At 41.9% G+C, this 24,391-nt stretch overlaps 1 protein-coding gene across 14 annotated transcripts in view; it reads left to right on the plus strand.

Annotated features, from left to right (window-relative positions):
* Positions 1-1,591: 1,591 nt before the first annotated feature.
* EML5 (EMAP like 5) overlaps positions 1,592-24,391 on the plus strand; it is a 99,602-nt gene continuing 76,802 nt past the window's right edge. For 5 of the 14 annotated variants that reach the window (XM_083500662.1, XM_083500670.1, XM_083500661.1 and 2 more), the window contains exons 1-2: positions 1,593-4,058; positions 19,844-20,003. In XM_083500662.1, coding sequence (XP_083356788.1) covers positions 3,862-4,058; positions 19,844-20,003 — 357 coding nt within the window. In that variant the 5' untranslated portion in view covers positions 1,593-3,861. Of the gene's footprint in view, positions 4,059-19,843; positions 20,004-24,051; positions 24,114-24,391 lie in introns of those variants that run through there. The other 9 variants (XM_083500657.1, XM_083500658.1, XM_083500659.1 and 6 more) reach the window with 4 other exon arrangements.

Consider the following 24,391-nt stretch of genomic DNA (forward strand, 5'->3'; position numbering starts at 1 on the left):
ATGGATACCAAAATTCTAAACTCTGTTGTAAATCTTTTTCAATTTTAAGAGTTCATAACTGATTTTATCAACCAATGTAAATTATAACATTCCTATTGACTTTGTCAGGATCTTCAGTTTCAATTCATTCAATTTTAGCCTATTTTTCTCAGTTTAAAGGAATCCAGCAATGTTCCTTAAACAAATATAGTTTTTTATAATGATCTTGGAAAATGCATATGCAAATTGCCAACATAACTCAATTAGGGAAGAGTTTTAAAAGGCAAAATCTTTACCAGCTGCTGCTTGAGAAAGTGTGCTCTGCAACATACAACAAGCAAAACTAGTAGCGTACACAGTAGCTGTGAGAAGTAAATATACAGTGAATCACTAAATAAGAATCACTCCAAGTTAATTTGTGCCAATGTTTTTGATGGAAGCAGAACATAGGCAAGTACCATATTTTTCGTCCCATAGGATGCTCCATCCCATAGGACACACCTAGTTTTTTGGGGGGGAAATAAAGGGGAAAAAAATTCCCTTTATTTCCCCCCCCCCAAAAGCAGGTCGGGGAAATAGAACCAGGTCGAGGAACAGCGGGATGGCGGCGCTGCGCCTCCCTGCTGTCCCCCGAGCTTGTGGGGCTGGCCGATGTCTGCCCCGCGCGGGGGCGCTCTGCTTCAGGGCGCCCCTCGCGCTGGGCAGCAGGCTGCTATCCGCAGCGTGGGGAGCCTTGCGGGGAACTCCTGCAAGGCTCCCCACGCGGCGGATGTCTGCCTGGCGCGGGGGCGCTCTGCTTCAGGGCGCCCCTCGCGCTGGGCGGCAGGCTGCTATCCACAGCATGGGGAGCCTTGCGGGGAACTCCTGCAAGGCTCCCCATGCTGCGGATGTCTGCCCGGTGCGGGACGCGCTCTGCTTCAGGTCGCCCCGCCCGCCGGGCGGCAGGCTGCTATCCGCAGCATGGGGAGCCTTGCGGGGAACTCCTGCAAGGCTCCCCACGCTGCGGATGTCTGCCTGGCGCGGGGGGCACTCTGCTTCAGGGCGCCCCTCGCGCTGGGCATCAGGCTGCTATCCGCAGCCTAGACATCCCTGCCGGACCTCCCTTAGGGCTGCCTAGGCTGCGGATGTGTTCCTGAAGCCTGGAGAGCGAGAGGGGTCAGTGTGCACCGACCCCTCTCGCTCTCCAAGCTTCAGCAAAAGCCTGCATTCGCCCCATAGGACGCACCCAGATTTCCCCTTCATTTTTGGAGGGGAAAAGGTGCGTCCTATAGGGCGAAAAATACGGTATTCTGTCACGTTACTTCGAAGGAGCAAGCTGACCAATGAAGAAGAGAAGAAGAAGAGTTTGGATTTGATATCCCGCCTTTCACTCCCCTTCAGGAGTCTCAAAGCGGCTAACATTCTCCTTTCCCTTCCTCCCCCACAACAAACACTCTGTGAGGTGAGTGGGGCTGAGAGACTTCAAAGAAGTGTGACTGGCCCAAGGTCACCCAGCAGCTGCATGTGGAGGAGCGGAGACATGAACCCGATTTCCCAGATTACGTGACTACCGCTCTTAACTACTACACCACACTGGAGTGCTCCTGAATCTATTGTTAAGATTGGAGAGCCAGGTTTTGATGGCATCCAGCAAAGTAGTACCGTAAATTGCTAAGTTTTTGGGTGTTGGACTTTGCAACAGTTACATCTCTGTAACCATGAGGTGAGACACAAGGTGCTTCTTTGTGGCTATTTGGTAACTAAGCTGGTGCAGAATGTGGTAGTCTGCTTTCTGAGAGTGGACCACAGAGAGCAGATAATACTAGCAGCCCAGTTTCCTTTCCAATTGGCTATCAGCATAGACTGATTTCTGGCCTATAAAGCTCTTCATGTTCAGACCCTATACTGCTGCTTCTCCCATCTCCATACTGAAACCAATTGTAATAATATCAACACTAAGTTTTCCAGTGATCCTGTTTATGCTGCCAAAACAGCATTACCCATGCACAAGACAGAAGTATCAGCAGACTGAGTAGCCCCATATTATGCATAATAATGAGAGACTAGGGAAGGCAGGAGCCTGGTAACTGGGTGGGGAGTAGCTATGGCAGGAGGACAGATGCAAATTGATAAAGGGTAGAAGTAATTAATCCTTGCCTGGAAATGTCATTTCCTGGTTTATACTGAGAAGCTGCTTTTAAACGTTGCCAGAGACAGAATTGAGGGTCACCCATATCAATCAATGGAGAAATCCAACATTTTAATGTAGCTTGGAATGTGCTCCAGTACCTCATGCCTCCCCAAAATTGCCAAAAATTGCACCTGAACAGAATCTAAGGCTCTGAGTAGGTAATTTACTTATTTATTTAACTGCAATACACCATCTTTCTGGCCCTTTTAAAACGTTACAAAACGAAGCCAATGGCTACTTGTCAGGCTAACAACCGTTTGTGGATAAATTCAGCACCATGGAGAGTTATACAGAATCACGCCGCGTTCATGCGAATTGCGCTGCAACGAATGCCGAGAAGAGAAATAGTTGAACAGAATTAAGGCTGTTCACTCCAGATATCTCTCTGTGTTTTTGACCTGTTTGAGTTTCGATGTGTCGATTTAAAAAAAAACCAAAAAAAAAAAAACCATGCTTTGAAAAGATATACTAATGAACGTCCACATGCACTCGGTTTACAGTACAGAAGGCGAAATGTAGTTTGGCGGCATGTTTCCATCTGAATCTGGCTCTGAGGTGAAACGGAGCAGAAGGTTTCCGAACCACACCAGCCGGCAACTGAATTAAACGACAAGAGACGGTTTTATAAGGTCTCGAGTAAGATAACTAAGCAAGGAAAACTATTCGGTCAGGGAAGGAGGGACAGCTGCATTCCTCATGCGGTGAAGGTCGTGTTTGAAGTCTTGAAGGGAAGCTTTTAAATGTTCGATGTTTTATTGTGTTTCTATATTTTTGTGGCAGCAGCCCAGAGTGGCTGGGGCAGCCCAGTCAGATGGGGGCATTTCATTAATAATAATAATAATAATAATAATAATAATAATAATAATAATAATAGCGTCGTTTGGTCTCTCTGACTTAACATTTTGACCCATAGCCGCCTCCCCTTTCCCCTCAGGTAGCCTCCTCCGGGCTGCTTCCCCTCCCCCACGCTGCCTCCCCGTCCTTTTCTCCTCAGGTGGCGCGAGGAAGCCGCGAGGACAAGGACGGCCATTACGCCTTGAAAGTCCACTTTCAAGGGCGGGGAAAGCTGGAGGGGGGGGGTTAAAGGGAAAGGGACATCTTCCAGCTCATGGAAAGGGCGCCATGAGGAGAGGACGACGACGACGGCAAGAAGGGTGACAGACTGCGCATGCGCAGAGTACAGGGAAAGTGTGTGTGGTGGCGGCGGCGGCGGCTGAGGATTGACGTCGCGTGAGGCGGATCTCGAGCCGACGGAGGCAGAAGTCGGAGCGCCGAGCGCCCGGGCTGCTGAGGCGCGGAAGGGGCTCGGGGTCCGTCGCCGGGCTCGGGCTGGAGTTTTCAGCCGCTGCGAGGGGGTGACCTCCAGGCCCAGCAGGTGGATGGTAGTGGAGGAGCCGAGGCCGAGCCGCCGCGCAGCCATGTCTAGCAGGAACGGCGGCGGCGGCGGCGGCGGCAACAGCAGCAGCGCTGCCAGGCTGAGGCGAGCCCAGCGCGTCCCGCGACGCCTTCTGTGAGGAGGACGGACGGACTGGCGGCTGTTCGGGAAGGCTCCATGCCGGCGGCCAGGGACTGAGCGAGGGGAAGACACCGATCCCTGGGCTTGAGGGGACCCTTTCTTTCCACCCTCACCCCCACCTACCTACCCACCCACCCCGCTCCGGGGCTCCGGCAGGAAGGACCCCGACCTCCAGGCGGGAAGGGGAAGGCGGGCCATGGCTGACCGGAGCCCCCCGAACTGCCACCTGAGGCTGGAGTGGGTTTACGGCTACCGGGGCCACCAGTGCCGCAACAACCTTTACTACACGGCCGCCAAGGAGATCGTCTATTTCGTGGCGGGGGTCGGGGTGGTCTACAGCCCCCGGGAGCACCGGCAGAAATTTTACCTGGGGCATCAGGACGACATCATCAGGTAGGGGGGAGGGGACACCACCCAACCCCGCCGGGAAGCCCTTTCCTTCCTTCCTTCTCTCCCCCTCTCCCTCCCTCGTTTCCATTCCCAGGTCTCCTTTAAGCGCCGTCTCTGCAGGAAGACTTGACAGAGGAGGAGAACGCGCTCGATCGACACAGACAAGCGCTGCCTTTCCTCCCGCCTTGCGAAAAACAGCAGCGACAGGCAGGCGCCCTCCTTAGGGCATCAGGGTCCTCGTTTGATCCCAGTCTACAGAAGCGCCGTATTAATCTGGGATTTCCCCCCACCCCCACTCCCCTCCCTATGCAATATTATCTCTCTTCCCTATTCAAGGAGGGTGTGTGTGTGTGTCTGTTTATTATTATTTATTTACTATCCTAGGGGCCGACCAGCTCTTCTTCCGCGTTCACTGCAGTTTCACTCTCTTTCGTGATCTGGATAATAGTAAATGCCCGGGAAACAATCTTCTCTCTAGTTGTCAAGGGCAGTTGTTAATAGGCGGTTATCTCCTTCTGCTCTCGGGAGTAACGGAAAAGTTTGTTAGGCTGATGCCTGGGTATCGATCTTCCTTCTTTCCTTCTCTTTCTTGCTTCCAGAAAACCCCATAAATCAACATTTTTACCTTATAAATACAGATAGGATTTCCTGTATTCATATCCCAGCCCCCACTCTGTCTTTCTCACAAACACATCTGTTATCTGAGATCTGTACTGTTGCGATTGCTGAGATCAACTAAGGGTGCCCTCTTACCAACACTAACCTGCCTGTTTCACTCAGCCAAAGGCACATAGAGAGGTGTTCTCAGGCTGCTGTTTGCACCCTTCATTATGAAACTACCTCTCCTTGGGAGTTTACAATAGTCCAAGCTTAAAATCTTTCTGCAGCATTGTAAGGTCTTCAAGTATCTTTTCTGACTGGCTTATGTGAGTGAGGAGTAGTGTGTACTCTATCCCTAAAACACAGGCTTGAATTCTGACATGTATACATTTTGCTCCATTTCCGCAAAGTACACTGTGTAAATCCAGTTTATATTTGTCCAGTTTGCCAAAAGCAAAATCAAAACCTAGTACTGCAGCACAATATACCCACATCTCACCTCTAGGTAGCTGATTTTCTTAAATCTCTCTTATTTATTAAAGTCAATACATTTATAAATATTTACTGTTGGTAAATTATATAACGTGTGACCCACTTCTGCAGCTTTAAATATTTCTTTATTTGTGTTCGGCTGTTAGAAATCACAGTTTTACACATTTAGTATTGGTGCTCATAGTTGGTAGAATTGCCAAACAATTTTTAGAAGTATCAGTTTTGGAATCTGTTTAGTCTTAGGGGTGGCAATTGATGAGACTAAATCTAAATTTTGAAGCAGTTTTGCTTTGGTTTGCTTAAACATTTTATTTATTTTAGACTGGTGACAATGGAATTTCCCACAGTAATTTGTTATTTTTCTCTTGAAATTGTATATTATATACACAACAAATGGCAGTTGTGGATCCCTAATACGAAAAAGGCATTGCTTCCTGTTGAATTCTGAACTTCCAGTGGTCTCATATTTTTTCCTTGAATGTTAAATTTCTGAACAGTTCTTAAACACCGGGTTGGTATTTTAATCATGGTGGCGTGTGCTGACTTGGCATTCATTACTGAGACTTGGTTGGGGGAGATGGGTGTGCCAGATCGTTCATGGCTGTGCCCCACTGAGGACTCAATGCAGCACCAAGCTGGCTTAGAGAGCCAGGAAGGTGGAGTTACCAGAGTTCATTCTCCCTTACCAGGAAACCTCTCTACCGTGGCGGGGGTCTAGAGCAGGCATAGGCAAACTCAGCCCTCCAGATGTTTTGGGACTAAATCTCCCATCATCGAGGACCAGTGGTCAGGGATGATGGGAATTGTAGTCTCAAAACATTTGGAGGGCCGAGTTTGCCTATGCGTGTTCTAGAGGGTCTGTATCATACATTGAGTCTTAGATTAGGGATGCTGTTGTTGTATTGTGTTGACCAATAGCTTCCCTGACAGAGCTGGCTGAGGTAGTCTCAAGCATGGCGTTAGAGGAATCTCAAACCATAATACTGGGTGACTTTAATACCCATGCCAAGGCTGTCATTGGACCAGCACAAAGTAGCATGGCCTCCATGGCAACCATGGGTCTGTCTTAGGTTGTTATAGGACCCATGTACAGAGCAGGATTACCCTTGGTCATTACTCCAGGTGGTGACAGGTGTGACGAGTCAGGAATTGGGGTAGCATCTGTGACTCATTTATCATGGTTAGACAACTTTCTGATGAATTTTGGACTGAAGGCAGCTATCCTGCTCTGCAGTGATGGGACCAGTTATGATGGCCTGCCTCCAGAGACTTATGGATCCTGATGGATTCCTGAATACTTGTGGGGACTTGGGGAGAGGCTCTTGTTTCATTGTTGAATGGTGAGATGCAGAGGGCATCCTGAGCATTCTGTGCAGTGCTGCAGGTACTGATATTCTAGGACACTATGAGTGATGAAACAGGCTGGATGATGGCTAGAGTGCCAGTGGTTTAGATCTCACTCTGAAGCTGACTGAGCACTGATTAGAGAGCATAATTGCACCTACTTTGTAATTTAGATACTATGGTTATGGTTCCAGTTCCAGCAGAGGTGTCAAATGCTTTGTCTTTTCCAATTTATGGGATCAATTTCAGTTTATGATGACATCAACGGAGTGCTAGCAAGAATGTGCCCAACTTTGTGCCCTCCTGACCCCTAGTAAAATCAAGCTGGGGGATTGATTAGGTGGATCCAGAGTGTGGTGAACACATCTTCACATGGGTAGGAGGTTCTGCAACTTTAAAGGAAGCAGTGGTGCAGCAACTACTGAAAAAGCCAGCCCTGAACCTGGTTGCCTCCTTTCTGGTGACTGAGAAGCTTGTGCAGGATCAAGTTTAAATTAATTTTAAACTTATAAAGAATTTTTTTTATGTTTATGAAGAGCTCTTTGTACTGTAAGAAAATGCTAGCTATGCTGGTGGAGTGAAAACTAAATTATTTACACAAGGAGGCATTATTAGTATTTGTTTTGGATATGAAGTACCACCCCATATCATGCCTAATGTGTAAAGTCTAGAAGGCATTGTGGGCTCTTTTCTTTCTTTGTCTTTCTGCTTATAGTACTGCATGGGCTTGAAAAGTTGTAGCTTGCATTTGGATATCTGAAATGTCATGCTCTAGAAACAATACATGTTTACAATGAGGCTTAGTAAAAGCATTGGCTTATGGGCTGTGTCTTTATATACAACAATAGGCTACAATATCTGTAATATGTGTGATTCTATGCACAGTTATGTAGAAATCACTGGAGTATACTCCTGAGAGAAGATGGATAGAATTACATTGTAATAACACTGATAGTCATAGTGCTGAAGGGCACAAACCTGTAGATACTTTTTGCATAACTGACTTGTTTGAAACTCTGAACCTACACTTAAAATCTCAAATTTGCTGCAATCTTTATTAAAAATTTAAAAGGATAATATCTATTGTCAGGTGCAATGTTTTGTAGTTGAGAGAATATATTTTAGCTACCATTCCTTTGATGGTGAGAGCTACAAAAAAGGCAGTTGTAAGCATTTAGGTGGGAAGGGTCAAGGAAGAGTTTATTTGTCATGACTTTCAACCTGAGGAACTTGCAGTGTGCAGCAGAAGACTCAGATAAGGACAAGGTTCAGGCTGTTTCCCTGACAGAAGAACTACCAGAACCACCACAACTCATATGATGAGTCCCCTGCAGTACCTCTATCATCCTCAGCCTCACAAAATCAAAGTCTGCAAAATAGGACAAATGTCATTTAACCACCTTGCCAACCAATTGCACTTCAGATCTTATTAGCCTTTAGAAGACTTCAGGTGGCTAGCTCCAGCAAAAACAACATCTTCCTATATATGCCTTAGTAGCAGGACACTTCAGCCAGCAGGGCCCCTGTGGAGCTCTCTAAGGTCTTGTTTGTGACTGCTTTGGCCTGACTTGATTTGCCTCCAGCAGCCACTGTGTGCTTCCCTTGCTAGCCTTTCTACTTCTCTTTCAACTTCCCATACCCACTTTAAGAGGACCAACTCACACTTTGAGGATGATCTAGAGCAGGGATGGCTAATCTGTGGCCCTCCTGTAGTTGTTTGACTCTACCTCCCATTAGCCCCAGCTAATATGGCCAATGGTCAGGGATTATGGGAGTTGCTGTCCAGCAACATCTGGAGGGCCATTAATTAACCACCCCCTGATCTAGATCCACAGCAAATTCATTTCCAAAGTACATAGTTTCCCACACTCTAGGCTTGGTTCCTCCATTCCAAACTTGCTTTTTGTATAAAGATTAGAAACACTGACCCCAGACCTTCAAAGCACTAGTCCAATGGCATGATCTGTTAGTCTTTAACACTTTAAATGTCAGATGTATAGTGCAGGTTTAACCACCCCACAATAGAAACAAGTGTATAATCCTTTATTTTCTTCCATAAAAGTGTGTGACTACCAATGCATAAGGAAAAAAGTGAAGCACTGAAATTGAAGGAAGTAGAAATCTTTATTTGTTGGAGCATTATGTCATGCTGCTATGCTAAAGGTTTTATGTTTAAGTTATAAGGAACTGGAGGAGTACACTGTTATTTATTTCTCTTTCCCTCCAAAGAGCAGCATAAGAAGCTGGTAGATGGAGGTAGGTACTATCCACCTTAATTTCATCCTCTTGTTGACACATCATGCATGCCCTAGTACATGTTTTTATGTTGGACAGTGGAGTGCAGTTGACAATTACTGTTATTGGCCATGTTTATAAATAAGACATGGATTGTTTAGTTCAAATGTAGTTTGTTTGTACATGTGAGCCTGTTCTGGCAAGTTAATGATAATTAACCCAACAAATCTCTGTATGAAGCCATGATTTGAAGTTGGCTTATGAATGGTAACCATGGTTTATTGTTACATCTGAACCTGCAGTCTTGGGTTAATCATGGTTAGTTTTAGTGTTCAACCAAAACTGCTCATCCAACTACAGATTCATGAGGCAAGAGTGGCTAGAAAACAAAACCATGCCCAATGCTAAGTGACTCTTGCTGATGCTTTTCCAGTCCTTGCACTCCTTTCTCACCCATCCTGGTAACAGGCTCCTTTCACTGCTCACCTCCTCCCTGGCAAATTCTTGGTCTCCAGTTCGTATGTTTACCAAGAGAAATTTTAGAGAGGAACTGACTATTTTGTTAGCATTGGTTTAGGTCTAGTTGTTGAAAGCACAGCCCTACACTTTGCTGGTTACCCTAATTTTTACACACACGAGGAGGAATTCAGTGCAGTGTGACACTAAGGAGATTGTTCTGTTGCAGTAGCTGAAGAAGTCCTTGTGTGGGCTTCAGCTAGTGGGATCAGTTTAATAAATCTGTCCCAAGGGAATTAAAATAAATACTTCACATGGAGGAAACAGCAAAATAAGGGGCTTCTATTTAGGATTCTAGTCCTATAGCCACTTACATGGGACTAAGTCAGTGGGGATTACTTCTAATCAGACATGCAGAAATCTGCAGCAGATGACAGGTCCCCGCCCCAAGGAACTTTTCATCTAAAATTCAACACAGAGAAAACAGCAAAGGAAAGGTATTCAGTTCAGAAGTCTAGATCTTAACCCATTTATGTGGGAGCAACTCTCACTTTCTGTTATAAACTATAACTGCATTGTGCCCTATTATTTATTTTTAAAAATGAGACTTTTTTTGTAAGCTCGGAGTAGTAAAACTTAACACCAGCAGCAACACAATGGTTGTCTTCCACTCTTGCATGCCCCTTGGGCTATTTAACTAAATTCTTTTTGTATTTGTATCTTGGGGTTCCTACTGATGCCTCCCACTTGTGCATGGATGGTGCCATTTTGGCTACACAAGCAGTGACACTCACAACCTTAAATAGATGTTGAAATCATAAGAATACAGGTCCCTGTCACAAGGAACTTACAATTTAAAATTCAAAACTCAAAACAGAGGAAACAAGAAAAGGAGAATCAAATACTGCATCTTGTTCATAAGAGTAAGTACCAGGCAGACCCATGCAGAGCCTGTCTGAGGCCTGTGGCAGGAGTCTTGTTAGAATAAAGTTATAAAATCAAACAAAAAAAGCAGCCAGTCCCTTGATATCCTCCTTGCCAGGTTAGCCCTCTGAGGCCCGGGGCTGCCTACCCCGTTTGCACGGGACTGGTATCATTGAAGTCAGTGAGGATTACTTCTGAATAGACATGTATTTTGTTGCACAGGAAGACAGCTCTTTTCTTTGAGATGTTCACAATCTAAAATTCAACACAGAGGAAACAAAGGGGATTCAATTCGAGATTCCAATCCTGTACACAGTTACATGGGAGTAAGTTCTACTGAACTCAGTGATGATTTCCTCCAAGTAGTCATGTAGATATTTGCACAAGAATACAGGTCTCTGCCCTAAGGAGTCTACAATCTAAAATTCAACATAGAGGAAGAAGGAAAATAAAGACCCAACTCCTATCCTCACTTTTACACAGGAGTAAGTCACACTGAACTTATTGGGGATCATTTCTGAGTAGACATGCACAGAGTTGCACAGAAAGACAAGTTTTGGCCCTAAGGAAGCACCAGTCTTTGGGGAGGGATCCCAAACCTGACCCCTCCTGTCATATTTTCTACTTGCAGAAGAGGATCGCTGCTCACTTGCAAATTCCTGGGTAAAGAATATGCAGGAGGTGCGCACACACCAGTCTACTGTCTCTTGGGATTTGGGAGTTCTGTGTTTCTTTGTCCCAGCTGACTAAGCTGATGGACTACCACCCATGGTTGGGCCAGATAGCCCAGAAGGTTGAAGAAAGGCAGACATAGAAAAATAGAAGCAATACAGTTAACAAGATGGAGGGGTTGGTTTGGCTAGTACGCTTGCCTTCTCTCTCATGGAGCAGGCTACAACCTGTGTCATCAAGCTGGACTTCATGGTCGTTGTAACTTTCACAATATGCCTGCCAGTGGCTCATGTACAAATTTAACAGGATACAATGACAAGATTGCACTTTGTGTGATTCTTTGGGGAAGGAAATTGTGAGGAATTACAGAGGGCTGCTGTCCAGGATCTCTTTACCATAGCAATGTCACATTTGGAATACTGTGTATAGTTATATTTGTTCAGTTGCATCTCTAAGAAATACCATAGAACTTGAAAATGTGCAAGTAATAAGAAACACCAAGTATATAAAGCTATATCTTCTGATGGCTGTGCAAGAATGTTGAGACAACTTGCTACTTAAAACCCATCAATGAAGAAGACAGACAAATCCAATTTGGGAGTTCTGTAATCTCTTCACTCCTGCTGAAAACCCCCAGTCCTGTGTAAATTGTCCACTACACCTCAGATAATGAAAGGAAAAGAAGCAGGGCCTCTGAATATTCTCTGAGTTGCATGAGTAGGTTCATCACTAGTTCATTCTGCATAGTAACTAAGGCTGCAGTCCTCCACGTTTAGTCACAGTAAGGCCCATTGAATTCCATGGGACTTTCTTCTGAGTAGTGTACATAGAGTAGTAGTATAGGATTGCACTATAAACTTTGGTACTCGTGCTCATTTTAGACATTGAAGAAAATGTGACCAAGCTTATAATTTATAAAAAAGCAGTAGCTACCACTCAGAGTGGCCATCTTTAATACTTAAAGATTATAGTAATAGACCAGAACAAGAACCACATGATAAAAGAAACAAGTATTTTTAAATCTCAGCCACACTAATTAAAATTTGCCCTTCTTTATTAAAATCGAGTCACACCTATTAATCTGCTGATTAACAATGGAATCCTATACACTTTTCCCTGAAGTAAGCACCATTTAACTCAGTGGGACTTACTTCTGAGTATACTCTGCTTAGGGCTGCAGTGTCAGTCCTATTGGATGCACTGCAACTTCTGTGTAAATGCAGGCTAGCATTACACAGCTTGGAGCACTAGTTTTTCTGGGAGGACACCTAAATTAATTTTGAAATAAAACACAGTCCCCTCCTTATATCTTTGTGTGCATTTTGTTTCTGTTGAAAATGCTGTGAACCTTCATCAGTATTAATTGATTGGAAATGTGTTACCTTCTGCATGAAATGGGCAATGATATGGTAGATATAGATGAATGGCTAAGAAAAACCTGAGTATAATGTACTGAAATTCATTAATTTGTTTTAGGTGTTTTATGAAACAGTGGCATGGACAACCTGTGAAAAAATGGGGGAATATTCCTCATATATTTTTACTATGTGTCTTTACACAATAGACTGAGTACTAGTTAATTTAGTGAAAGGGCATACATTGGAACCTGACAATTGAGTTTTAACAAGAAATTCATATATATGAGAGAGATGGTAATTTCTTACTTATATTATATAAAAAAGTTAAAGAAAACCTTGTAGTGAATTTCATTAGAATTTCATTATTAGACTTTAATTTGGATATATTCCTTTTATCACAACAGTATTCACACAGGATGAATAGATTAATTTTACAGTGCAGTTATCTGACAACAAAATAAATGTCCTCCTGACTTTTAGAACTATGTCAATCCTTGTTCTCAGTTTATAATCCCTCAGCAAGAACAAGCAAGGTGAATTATGCTTTATCTTTCATCAACACAAGGTTTCAGACAGTGTCTAAATGATTTATGAAGATTTACTAAGATTAGTCTGTGAATTTTTAAGCTTGATTTCTTTTTAGGACTCCAGAATAGGAGAATTTGAAAACCAGAGTTTGAAATTTTGCACTTTTATATGATACTGCAGCCATATTATTTGATCATTTATCTGGTGTTAAAATGGTCCTGAAAATAAGGTTTATTGTGGCAATCTAACCTCCAGAATATCGCCTTGCCTGCCTGGATGTTCCTAAAGGCCTATTCATGCACTACTTTGTTCCTGGTGAATCTGCCTGGCATGTTAAAACATATCACCTTGGTAAATGGACATCAGAAGGACAGTATATAGTGCATTTTCAAGCCAAAAGCACTGCTATGCTTTCCTGCTTGGTTCCACAGTGTGCCAACATATTCATGGCTTTTCTAGAACAATGCTTCCTCTGCTCCTATTCACAAAGGTATCTCATCTATCTAAGATTGATGACATTATCTAGGCCACAGGTAGGAAGGTCTTGAGAAAGTCCCCTGGGACTTCCAACAATATTCAACCCAGCATCACTCTGATCTTGGACCAGTCCATGCAGCAGATTCACATTCTGCATACTACTGTGCAACCACACAGTGGTTATTGGGAACTAGGGATAGAGGAGAAACTGATTCAGTTTGCATTTAAAAGTGAGCCTACCTAATTTGTACTTTCTGAAACAACCCAAGAACTGAAACACGACCTCAATCAAAATTCACACTGAATTTTGCAATGTTGTTCTCCATCCAGGTAATATGAGTGAAAACAATGTACAAAAAAGCATTATATTACAGGAATTTGTTTGGGGGGGGGGAGTATATTAGGAAGAGGTAAGGTAAGGGTAAAGGACCCCTGGATGGTTGAGTCCAGACAATCTTGACTATGGGATGCAGCATTCATCTCGCTTCAGCCTGAGAGAGCTGGAGTTTGTCTGCAGAATTTCATACAAACATATTGTGCTGAGAAATTTGCACTAAATTGCTTGTTGTTATTATTATATTTATTTATATCCCGCCTTTCCCCTTCAATTTAAGATTTGAAAAATTGAGCAGAACTAAAATGGACAGATTCACCCATCCCTACTGCGTACAACACATTAAAAAATAACTATCTTGCAACTAGCAAGCAGCTCACACAGCCTTTCCTTGATTCTCACATGCCCACAAGCAGAGCTAGAACAAATCAGAGCCACAACGAGTGGAATTAGACCACACCGAGAGCCAGCTCACCAATAACTAAGGGTGAGACAGCTGCCTTAAGCGGTACCTGAAAGAACTGGCACCGAGGAGGAAGAGGAAGCTGCCGCCGTGCTGCTGCTTTACATAGAAGGGTTGCCATAACTGTGTAAAGTGGCGGCAGCAAGGCAGTGGCTTCTCTTTCTCTTCTCCTCCAGATGCTACACCTCTCTGGGTGGCTTCACAGCCTATTATGAGAACCTATTTGCTGAGTGCCTAGATAGCAGCAAGCCTATAGGAAAGCAGCATGCTACTGCCCCTCTGCTGCTGCCACCACTTTATACAGCGACTACAGTGACTATGCTGTGCGAAGCAGCAGAAGTGGGGCAGCATCTTTGTCTTCCACCTTGTCACCACCTTCTCCTCCCTTGGCCATGCATTCCCACAATATGGGTCCCCTCCCCCATTTAATCCCCACAACACTTCTGTGAAGTAGGCTTAGGCAGAGAGAAAAAGCTTCATGGCTGAGTGGGAATTTGAATTCTGGCTTCCCGGGCCCAAATCCATCACACTAACTACTACACCATACTGGCTCTTCAGTGGACTGTCATCTTTGACCATTGGTCATGCTGTCTGGGGGATGGTGAGTGCCTGGTGCTGTACAACCATGTGAATGTTTTTTGTTCTGTATTATAATTGCTACCAAGTGCTCAGTGCTGTAGAAATTCAAAAATATTACTATCATCATCATCATTGCTGGTGAGTGCTTGGTGCTGTATGAACATGCAAAATGTGCTAGTAGCGTAGCATAGCAGGGAGGGCGCATTCTGTGGTTCGCCTCAGGTGCCAAACTGTATTGGGCTTGCCTTGACCACACCAGACAAGTATCAGAGGAAAATGGGCCCCTCAAAGGCACATTTGATATACCACAAGTATCCACCAAATAAACTGAACATGTTGATTGACAGGCCCAGACTGGTACCCAGGAACTATCTACTGCAATAGGGCTTTTTAACCTGTGGTCCATGGACCTCTAGGGTCATAAAATTTATACACCATTTGATTATAGAAAACCTCAAAGTGGTTTACAAAAAAGGAAAATCTATAAAATAGGGAAAAATTTACAATACAAGAAGTTAAAATACCAAAGCAGTTTAAAATTCACACTAGCTCTTATGAGCATCTGGATAGCCTTGACTAAACAAATTACAGGACCTAATAACATCATACACTGGCTTATCTTCCAGTGCAATATATGCCCTCATCTGAAAGCAGTACCATTCTGCTTTCTACATGCTAAAAAGACCAGTTCAAACCAAAGTTCAAAGAGGATAGAAGTGAAAAGAGCTGTGAAGAAGAAACTGCAGGAAATTAATAAAAAATCGTTTGAGAGGCACAGGGGAAGAGGAAACTATCCAGTAGATAGCAGCTGGATTTCTGATGGGCAGTTTCCGAAGGCATGGGGGAGCCTTTAAAAGAAAAAGGGGAAAGGAGATTTAGAGGGATTGTGTGTGTTTTATCTGCTGAATTTCCTCTTTTTCTTTTGCAACCTTTAAGGCTAGGCTTGCCCATTGACCTGAACTCCCACAGGCACTCCACTATGCCTGGCCTCAATTCTATATAATTTTAGACAATTGGTTAAAGTGCACCTGTTTTGGCAGGTTTTTGGAAAAGTGACATGATTAGATAAATTGATTGGCACTGCTGTTATTAATAAATTGTTATGTGTTTCTATAATTGGTTGTGGTGTTTTCATGGGGTTTACTTTTTGTTTTTATCTTGTCCGATTTTGTTGTAAGCCCCCCTGTAAAGGGAGGGGAATGAATGAATGAATAAGAAAGAAAGAAAGAAAGAAAGAAAGAAAGAAAGATCTTAAGTTTTAGATGGGGAAAATCTGGTGGAAATATATTTTGTCCTCATTTGACAATGGAAAATATGATTTTGGACTGCACTGCTCTACAAGATTCACCTAGTAATATACAGTACCTTTACGTTTTTGAGAAATCAGCAGGATGTAATGTTAGGTGCCTAATTTAGGACCGCTGCCATAAACACTAAAGCAATTATGTCAAGAAATTAGGATGTATAAGCTGTGTTCTGCTGCTATCTGAATATAAGAAATTCCAACACTCATTCCTATAAAAATTATAAATGTAAATAGTTGTTCATCTATTTTATTTGGCTTAGGTAACATCAATGTATAGTTTGTTGTGTATGGTAAGATCCTGCAGATGTAATAAAATGACTTGATTGAGAGTTGCTGTACTTTCTATTTAATGACACTATTAACTTTCCTTGGTAATCAGTTTTAGCACAACAAATGGATAGCCATTTCTCATTTGTGGTGTGCAGTTCCAAATTTCTTCCCTTGAGTATGATTTTTGTTGTGGGGATATTTTTTTCTACCAGAGAATAGCCTGTTACTGGATTTTATTGTTTTTATTTGCTGTAAGCTTCCCTAAGTGAAGCAAATTCATTGGAAGGGTAGGAGTGTAATAATAATAAAGTGCTGCTGTCAATTCATGAGTTTCCCTCTCCTGTTTTCCTAATAATAACGTGTAGTTTAACACAACATGCTATGGGTGGGATTCCACTTGCACAATGCGGCTTAGCCACCCCCCTGCACCCCTGAAATTGGCTCTGGGGAGGTTAGGAGAGCCCACAGAACAGGTGGGGGGATCAGGGTTTGTTCCATCTGGCAAGCTGAAGAGTATGATGTTGAATTACACCCGATATGCTTCTGTACCTTGAATATCAACAGCTGGTGATGTGATGTGGGCATGGTGAGACACACAGCAAAATGTATGTGGTGCTACAGTAGATGGGATGTTAGATGGGAAAGAGACATATAGTGGTAGCAGTTCCATGTCTCTCTTAATGTGATTTTGAGTTCCACCCTGTGTTATATATACTCTAGTGTCCCATAGTCTGGGTTTCTATAGAGAATATTAGCCCGTACTGGCAGTTTCTTCCACAAAGTGACAATGGGATCAGAAATTAAAATGTTTTCCTTACTGCACTGATTCTTATGACAATGCTCCCCTGCCCCATTCAGAATTATTTTCTAAATAATGATTCTTAATGATTGTAGAAATAGAGCAAGAAAATGAATGTGTGTGTATGAGTCAAAGACAATGTCTGTGTGCAATGACATGTTCCCTATTACCATTGTTGTGTACCAAGAAATAGTTAAGCTGGAAGATCACCAAGCTGTCACTAGGCAGCTTAACTAGATGAATCTTGCCCTTTAATGAAGGCTCTAAAAGTGCTTCTTTCTTGAGGATATACCAGATAGGGGTGCAAGATTACAACCTGCAGAATGATGCAGTGGAAAATTGTGCAGCTCATGTACCTCTCATCTGATTTTTCACCTGGCTCCTCTTCCCTTGCCTGCTATTGAACAATATTAAAGTTCCATTTTCTAAGTAGGAGAAGGACAGGAGGAAGGTGTATAAGAGGACTGGAGAAGGAAAGGCAAGAAGGGATGGTGGCTGCACAATCTCCCACAGCCTTGTTTGTTTGCTTGCTTTAATAATCTTGCTTTAATTTGCATTTTGTTAGATTCTTTGTCCTTCCTCACTTCCTCACTTTTGGGGCATCAGGGGCTGTCACAGCTGCAGTAAAGAAACTGAGATGGGAGAATATATTTTCCAATAAAACATGGCAAACATGAGTTTACAAGCTTGTGTTTTCTGCGGTATTGTGAATGTGGTAACAGATGGGGTTTTTATAGGGGAGAATAAGCTGTTGGGCTGGCATCAGGGGTTGGTATAATAGGGTATGTACTAAGGCTCACACCCCAGTAGAGGGCCCATTACCAATCCTTGGTGTCTGGTGGTGACACTGCTTCTCCTTGATGCTTTCCTGTCCTCAGTAAATGAGCCCACTGTGAGAATAATGATAAGAAGCAGTACACTGTATCTGCTTTATTCCCTCTTCCTTCAGGAAGTGGTCCTGATTTGAGCCCAGAAGGAGAGGCAGTAGCAACAGCAGGGAGGAGGTAGACCCATTGAGACCATTGTGCCCAAATGGGGAGCCAGCCCTGGCAGAAGGAAGTGGTGTTGTTAAAGGAAGTCTCAGTGGGTGGGTATTACCATACATTACACCCAAGGTCTAATGGGGATTTGAGTAGTCACAAAACAATTTCCTCTCATGTCACTATGGTTAGTGACCCTGGGTATTTTTTTATTCAGAAATGTGCAATGGTTGACTTGCTTGACTCATTCTGTCTTATTTTTTCTTCAAACACCACTAGTATGTTGCATCTTGTTCACTGAACTTCTCTCCTGCTATTTGCTTGTGGCAAATTGTGGTTTATCATGCATTTAATCTGTAGGGAATTATGTCCAGGGGATCTTGCCTTAGAGGAACTGGACAAGAGGACTTTTCTTTGCCGCTATGATTCTAATCACTTACCCTACTGCCTTTTGTAGCTACAGTCAAATATTTAACTAAAATGTAAGAAAGCTGCAATGTTAAAAATAACATTTTAAACTGAAGGAGAGGGAAATGGGCCCTTTTTGTGTAATAGTATATAAGCCATCTCCTTGATAATATATTACCAGTGCTTATTTCTATGCTACCTTGCTCTGACTGCTTGACCTTTTTTGTTTTATGTATAATATACAGCTTTTCTTCAAATAATTAATCTTGCCCAAAGGCTATAAACAGACCATCTGCCTAAGTACTTAAAACTAGGTCATATATTCTGCTTATATTTTAATTATAGAGGTTAGTTCATTTCTGTTGGTCTTTTTTCTTTTATTCTTAGCTGAGCCACACAGATTATTATTCACCTGAGCTGAGGATTTAACTGCTCACAAATTTTCTCTCATTAGTCAGTCATCTTAGCCAGTTGCAATTAGTTTTCTATTCTATATTTAGATACTATTAGCACTGAAGGCAGGGAAAAAGAAGAAAAGAAAATGAAAAATAAAGCTGTTGAAGCCTAATGACCTGGTTCCCTCTTCTTTCTTTTTTCCATTCTTCAAATATGTCAAATTTGCCGGGAAAATCTGAAGCCTCCCATATTAAATACCTTCTGGAGGATAGGTCAAATGATATTACACTCACTGTGGCAGTTTCTTTTAGAGGTCGCAAGAAACAAAGACCATCATGCTCTAAGCATAACAAAATGACTACCTCGGTCTCTTTCGCCTGTTGTTTGGTTGTTTTAACTGTATAGTGTTTTGAAACTGTTTTGTGGGTCTATGGACCACAATAAAGAGAGAGATATATAATATGTCTAATTTCCTGCTCTGTATGTGCGTGAGTGCGTGTGTGCATGCATGTGGACCATATCCACCCAAGGAGAGGAACAAAGCTCAACAATAAAAACACAGTAACAAAATATTAAAATTAAAACAAGTACAAACATTCAGCAATATATTAAAACATAATTCAGTAAGTTATATTCAGCTAGAATAAAAAATAACTTTTATGTCTACAGTAATGATACATAATTAAAACAACAGCATGACCAATAAAACACATCAGTTAAAATCTGTTTGAAAGGTGTTTTTAAAAAGTCTAAAACTAACTAAATGTAAAGACAGTCCATTAATCAGGGCCTTCAATACTAATCTTAAAAACAAGGCCAGCCCAAGCCATTTGGCACCTGTGGCGGACCCCAAAATGGCACCCCCTTCTCTGCCAGGGTGAGAGACAATCTACATCAGGGACAAGGGGGAAGAAAGATTGAGATCAGGATCTTCCGCCCTGTGGATCATGCCGCCTGAGGTGTTTGCCTCACCTGGCCTCATGGGTGAGCCAGCCCTGTTTAAAGCGCAGGTATAGAAAAAGATGGTTAGACATATTAGCTGTAGCACCTTTGAATGAAAGATCAGAACTGTACTTATTTTTTATAGAAAGTTTTGTTGCATTCAGAACGCTGAACAGCTGTTTTAAATTTTAATAACAACTTTCCCCTATGTTTCTTTTTTCCAAGTCTTGCTTTGCATCCTGAACGAGTATTGGTGGCAACAGGTCAAGTTGGGAAAGAACCGTATATCTGTGTTTGGGACTCGTACACTGTGCAGACAATATCAGTAATGAAAGATGTTCATACACATGGTATAGCTTGCTTGGCATTTGACGTAGATGGTCAGGTATGTGTATGTGTTTAGTTTTCTAGTTTAATGAGTGCATGATATGTATCATTTTGCTATGAATTCTGCTGTACATACTGAGTTTGGGAGACAAATTAACCAAAATGCTCATATTTTTTTACTTATTTTTATAGATATTTAAAAAATATGGACATGAGATAAATTAAGGCACATTTACACAGCTAAAATGGGTCATGTCATTCTAAAAAACAGGCAGCAAAGTTATTGCATGTGAGTGGCCTGGTAAGGCAACCTATGGCTTACTGCAGTTGTGGTTAGTGGGGTGGTACAGGTGGTACAGGATTGCTTGCCTGCTTTCTGCTGTGCTGTAGAGTTTGTTTTTGTGTTTTCAGAATGAACATTGTAAGTATACTGATCACCCAGGGCCATGCAAATGCACCCTGAAGCTTCTGAAAGAATACACATTATGTTATGTTTTCTGCAGTCAACAAAATCTAGCTGGGGAAAAAAGAGGTTTCAGTCCTCTTTTGCATAACTGTATAACTGATGATAGAATGGCCGCTAGGATGTCCTTGCAAACAGATTGGAATAAATGTGTGAATTCTAGTTATTATTTTTTTCAGTCTGTTTGCCCACACAAATTCATGTTAGTCATTTGTGGCATATTGACAGCTTGAAAAGAAATGGAGGAAACCCTTGGCAGTTTACAAAAACTTTCCTGCCTGGCCACATACAATAAATTCTTACTCAACTTAGGCAAGCACACAAATGACTTTCTACAAACTTACGTAATTTAAGGTTCACAATATTTGGGAGTTTATGACAGGGTTATTAATTAATAGGTTTTTTACTGAGACTCTTGCTTTTATATGAAAGAAACATTAACCTTATGGTGGTTAGTCGCCTATCACTGACATTCAGTGGTCACTGGGAAGCACATATTCAAAGTCAATGTGCACTTGAAACCCTTCCAGGGTAGGATAGGGAGTGAAATGAAAGGAAGATGGTTTTAAATAAAAAATGGCAAGCAGAAGAAGGGTCAAGCGCACACCCACACATTTCACACACCATTTTTTGATTCCCTCACCCCAAAGTGGCATTTCATATTCTTTTCTTTGTGATGCTGTTAGACATTTGTTACTGGTACAGTGCAATATTTTTCATTTGAGACATACCTCTAACTATCAAGAGCGTTTTGTACAGCTTGTTTAATGTCTTTCTGGTAGGGGTGACTAAACTTTGTTTCCCCCAGATGTTGCTAGACTAAAGCTCCTAACATCTCTAACTATTAGCCATGCTTCCTGGAGCTAAGAGAGTTTGTATCTAACAAAATCTGGAGGACCACAGCTTAGCCACACCTTAATAATAATAATAATAATAATAATAATAAGCTTCTAAACTTTGTTTTGAAAGGCAGTACTTACAGCAATCTTTGAAATGTATGTAAACATTATTTTCCCTTTGTGAACTGAGAATCTGATGTAGAAAAGACAGCTGCTATTTCTGTTACTCCCTTTGGGCAATAAATGTAAACAGTTTTACCAGGCATTCTGCATAGCAACTCATCTACTGATATGTTTATGGTGCAGGATTCTGCTGATCTGTGTGGTGCAGGTAATGCTGCTACTTAATTGCAATAAAGAAAAATTGCCAAGAAGAAATAAAAATCAAGGAACTGGATTAAGGGAAAAAACCAAAAACTTAAGTGGGAAGGAGGAGAGTCAGGAAAGGGAATACGTTTTCTCAATAGACGGTTTTGAAAATATCAGTAAGGTACAGTTGAATTATACACAGGAAGTCTTGTGTATTTTCAGTGTTTGCTAACCTCTGATTGAGGTGAGTGAGTACAATCCTAATTTTTATAACTTCACTTGGCCCACTAAGATCTTGCTGCTTAAGGACTCTGGTATGGATTTTAAAGGCAAAATTTCCTTAAATTTGAGCATCAGAATAATAAGTCTTGCTGAAGGAGAAATAAAATGTTTTTTTTGCAAAGGTAAATTTCTCCATGGGTCACGAAGAGTCGGACATGACTAAACCACTAAACAACAACAGCAACAAGTTGATTGAAACTCTCACAGCATGTTGATAGGTGCAATCCAATAGACATTGTATATTTGGACTTCTAGAAACATCTCATCAAAGACTCCTGAAAAAACTTAGCAGATGTGGGATAAGAGGATGGGTCCTAACAGTAACTGGCTAAAGAATAGGGCACAGAGAATAGGAACAGATAGTTCTCAGAATCAAAGGAATAAGGTGTGATCTGTTATGTATGTAGGCATTGTAGGCTGAAGCCAGGCTATATGCATGACATTACAGGCCTAGGCCACAATGCCTCCTGGAGCTCAGAAGCTTGATCTGCATAACAAAAGACAGAGAGGATTCTAAAACCCTCCAATGACATATGCTAGGAGCTGGCAGGCAGCTGAAATAGGGCCAGTGTTATGAATTGCCAATCACTGCATAAGATGATCTTTCACAGGAGGGGAGTGCCCTTGTTTGCCATTCTACTCTTCTAGTTCCTGATGTTACAATAAATCCTTTTGAGCTGAAATCTGGTCTTGGGTCATGCCTGAACCCACCGACACTTCATGATCTGTATTGAGACAGACACTTTTGAACTTGTTCATAAATAATGAGTTAGGAATGAGCAGCAAGGTGACCAATGGCATCAAATTATTCAGGGTGGTAAGAACAAAAAGGATTGCAAAGAGCCCCAGAAGGATCACTCCAAAATGGGTTGAGTGAAAAAACCATCCCATATGCACTGGCAGAATTGGAACTGGTGGCAACTCACCAGAAAAAAATAAACCATGAGGTAATGGTGGCTAGTGCAATAAAAAATCAATCTAGCAGCATGTGGCAGGGTAAAAAAGCAAGTTCCATGATAAGAATTCGTAGAAAAGGAATCACAAAATAAATCTCCCTGTATTTTAGTGCCAGGTGTGGGCACACTTGGAATACTGTACATAATTATGGTTTCCACATTTCTAAAAGAATATTGTAGAGTAGAAAATGTGTAGAAAAGGGTACCAAAATGATCTGGCTGCTTGAGAACTTTTCCTTTCATTTGGGGCTTGTTAGAATAGAAAAAGGGTAAATAAGGGGGTGGGATGTGGTTGATGTTTTTGCATGGTGTGCAGAGTTAGAGAAACCTTTCCTCCCTCATAATACTAGGCCTGAGGGCTATCTAGTTAAGCTGATTGGCAGGAGAAGAAGGAATAACAGTGGGAAAGGACTTTTGCCTTAATGTCCACCTCGTGTGCTTTCCAGGTGCAACAAACTGACTACTATGTAGTCAACAAACTGACTACAGACAGCTGGACTCAATGTTTCATGGAACAGGGTTCTTAAATTTCTAGGTGCTTGTGTGTCATTCTCTGAGATCCTCTATGCCAGTCCAGATATTTGGCTATGGGTTAACCTAAACTGCAGAATGGATAGTACAAAATATTTTAAAGTGATGTCTGATGTCATGTACTGTACATAAAGGGCTTGCTTGCATAGTAAGCTCAGATATTGTCGTCTGTAGAATAACATAGAGAAATGAAAGGAAGATGCTTGAAAATATATTAAAAGAAATAAGAATTATTGGCACAATTTTGAGTTTGCACATCACTGCTGATAATTTGCATATATGAATAATTGGTTGTCATTGCTTCATGTGTTTCCTAACTACTAGGAACATAAATCTTTGATAGAATTTAGGAACAGCACACTGCACAGTACTGGAAGATGCTAATCCCAGTTTAGTGGTATGTAAAGATGCTTTGGAAGGTTGTCAGCTTCTGGACTGGCCTAGAGGATCAATAAGGAAATGGGATTATTTTTTCTTTCCCTTAATTTTTATTCTTTTAGATTCTCTATGCCAGCCTCTATATAGAATCAAAATAACCTTTGTAGAATTAATTTAAATTAATTACATATAAAATATGTGAAGATAATTCAATAAGATGTCATGTTTCACAAGAAATATGGGCTGTTTTCAAAATGTTGTGGAAGCTTACAGAATTGGCAAGCCCTTTGTATACAGGCAATGATATTACCCAAAAGGATTTGTGTACTGTTTCCATCTGCTTGGCAGGGAGGACCTATATACAAACATTTGGACTGGCATAGAAGCTCATGAAGAAATGAAACAATGAGGTAAGGAATTATTTTCATACCCTGAAAAGCTATGCTTTCTTCTACAAACTACTGTGAGTTCAAACTGATTTCATCACCAAATTTAGGCACGAGATTAGAACAAATAAAACGCTAATAAGCAAGGCAATGTAAAACAGAACCATGCTTGTTCTCAGTTGCCAGCATGGTATCATCTAACTCTGCACTGTAATGCAAGGGTAATAAAATAAATCAAAACTATCAGCAAAAAATTGCATTATGTTTATCTTCAGAGAAAACTTTCCTGGTGGCTCCACAGC

Source organism: Podarcis liolepis, assembly GCF_965112155.1.
Source record: "Podarcis liolepis genome assembly, chromosome: 1".
Lineage (NCBI taxonomy): Eukaryota > Metazoa > Chordata > Lepidosauria > Squamata > Lacertidae > Podarcis > Podarcis liolepis.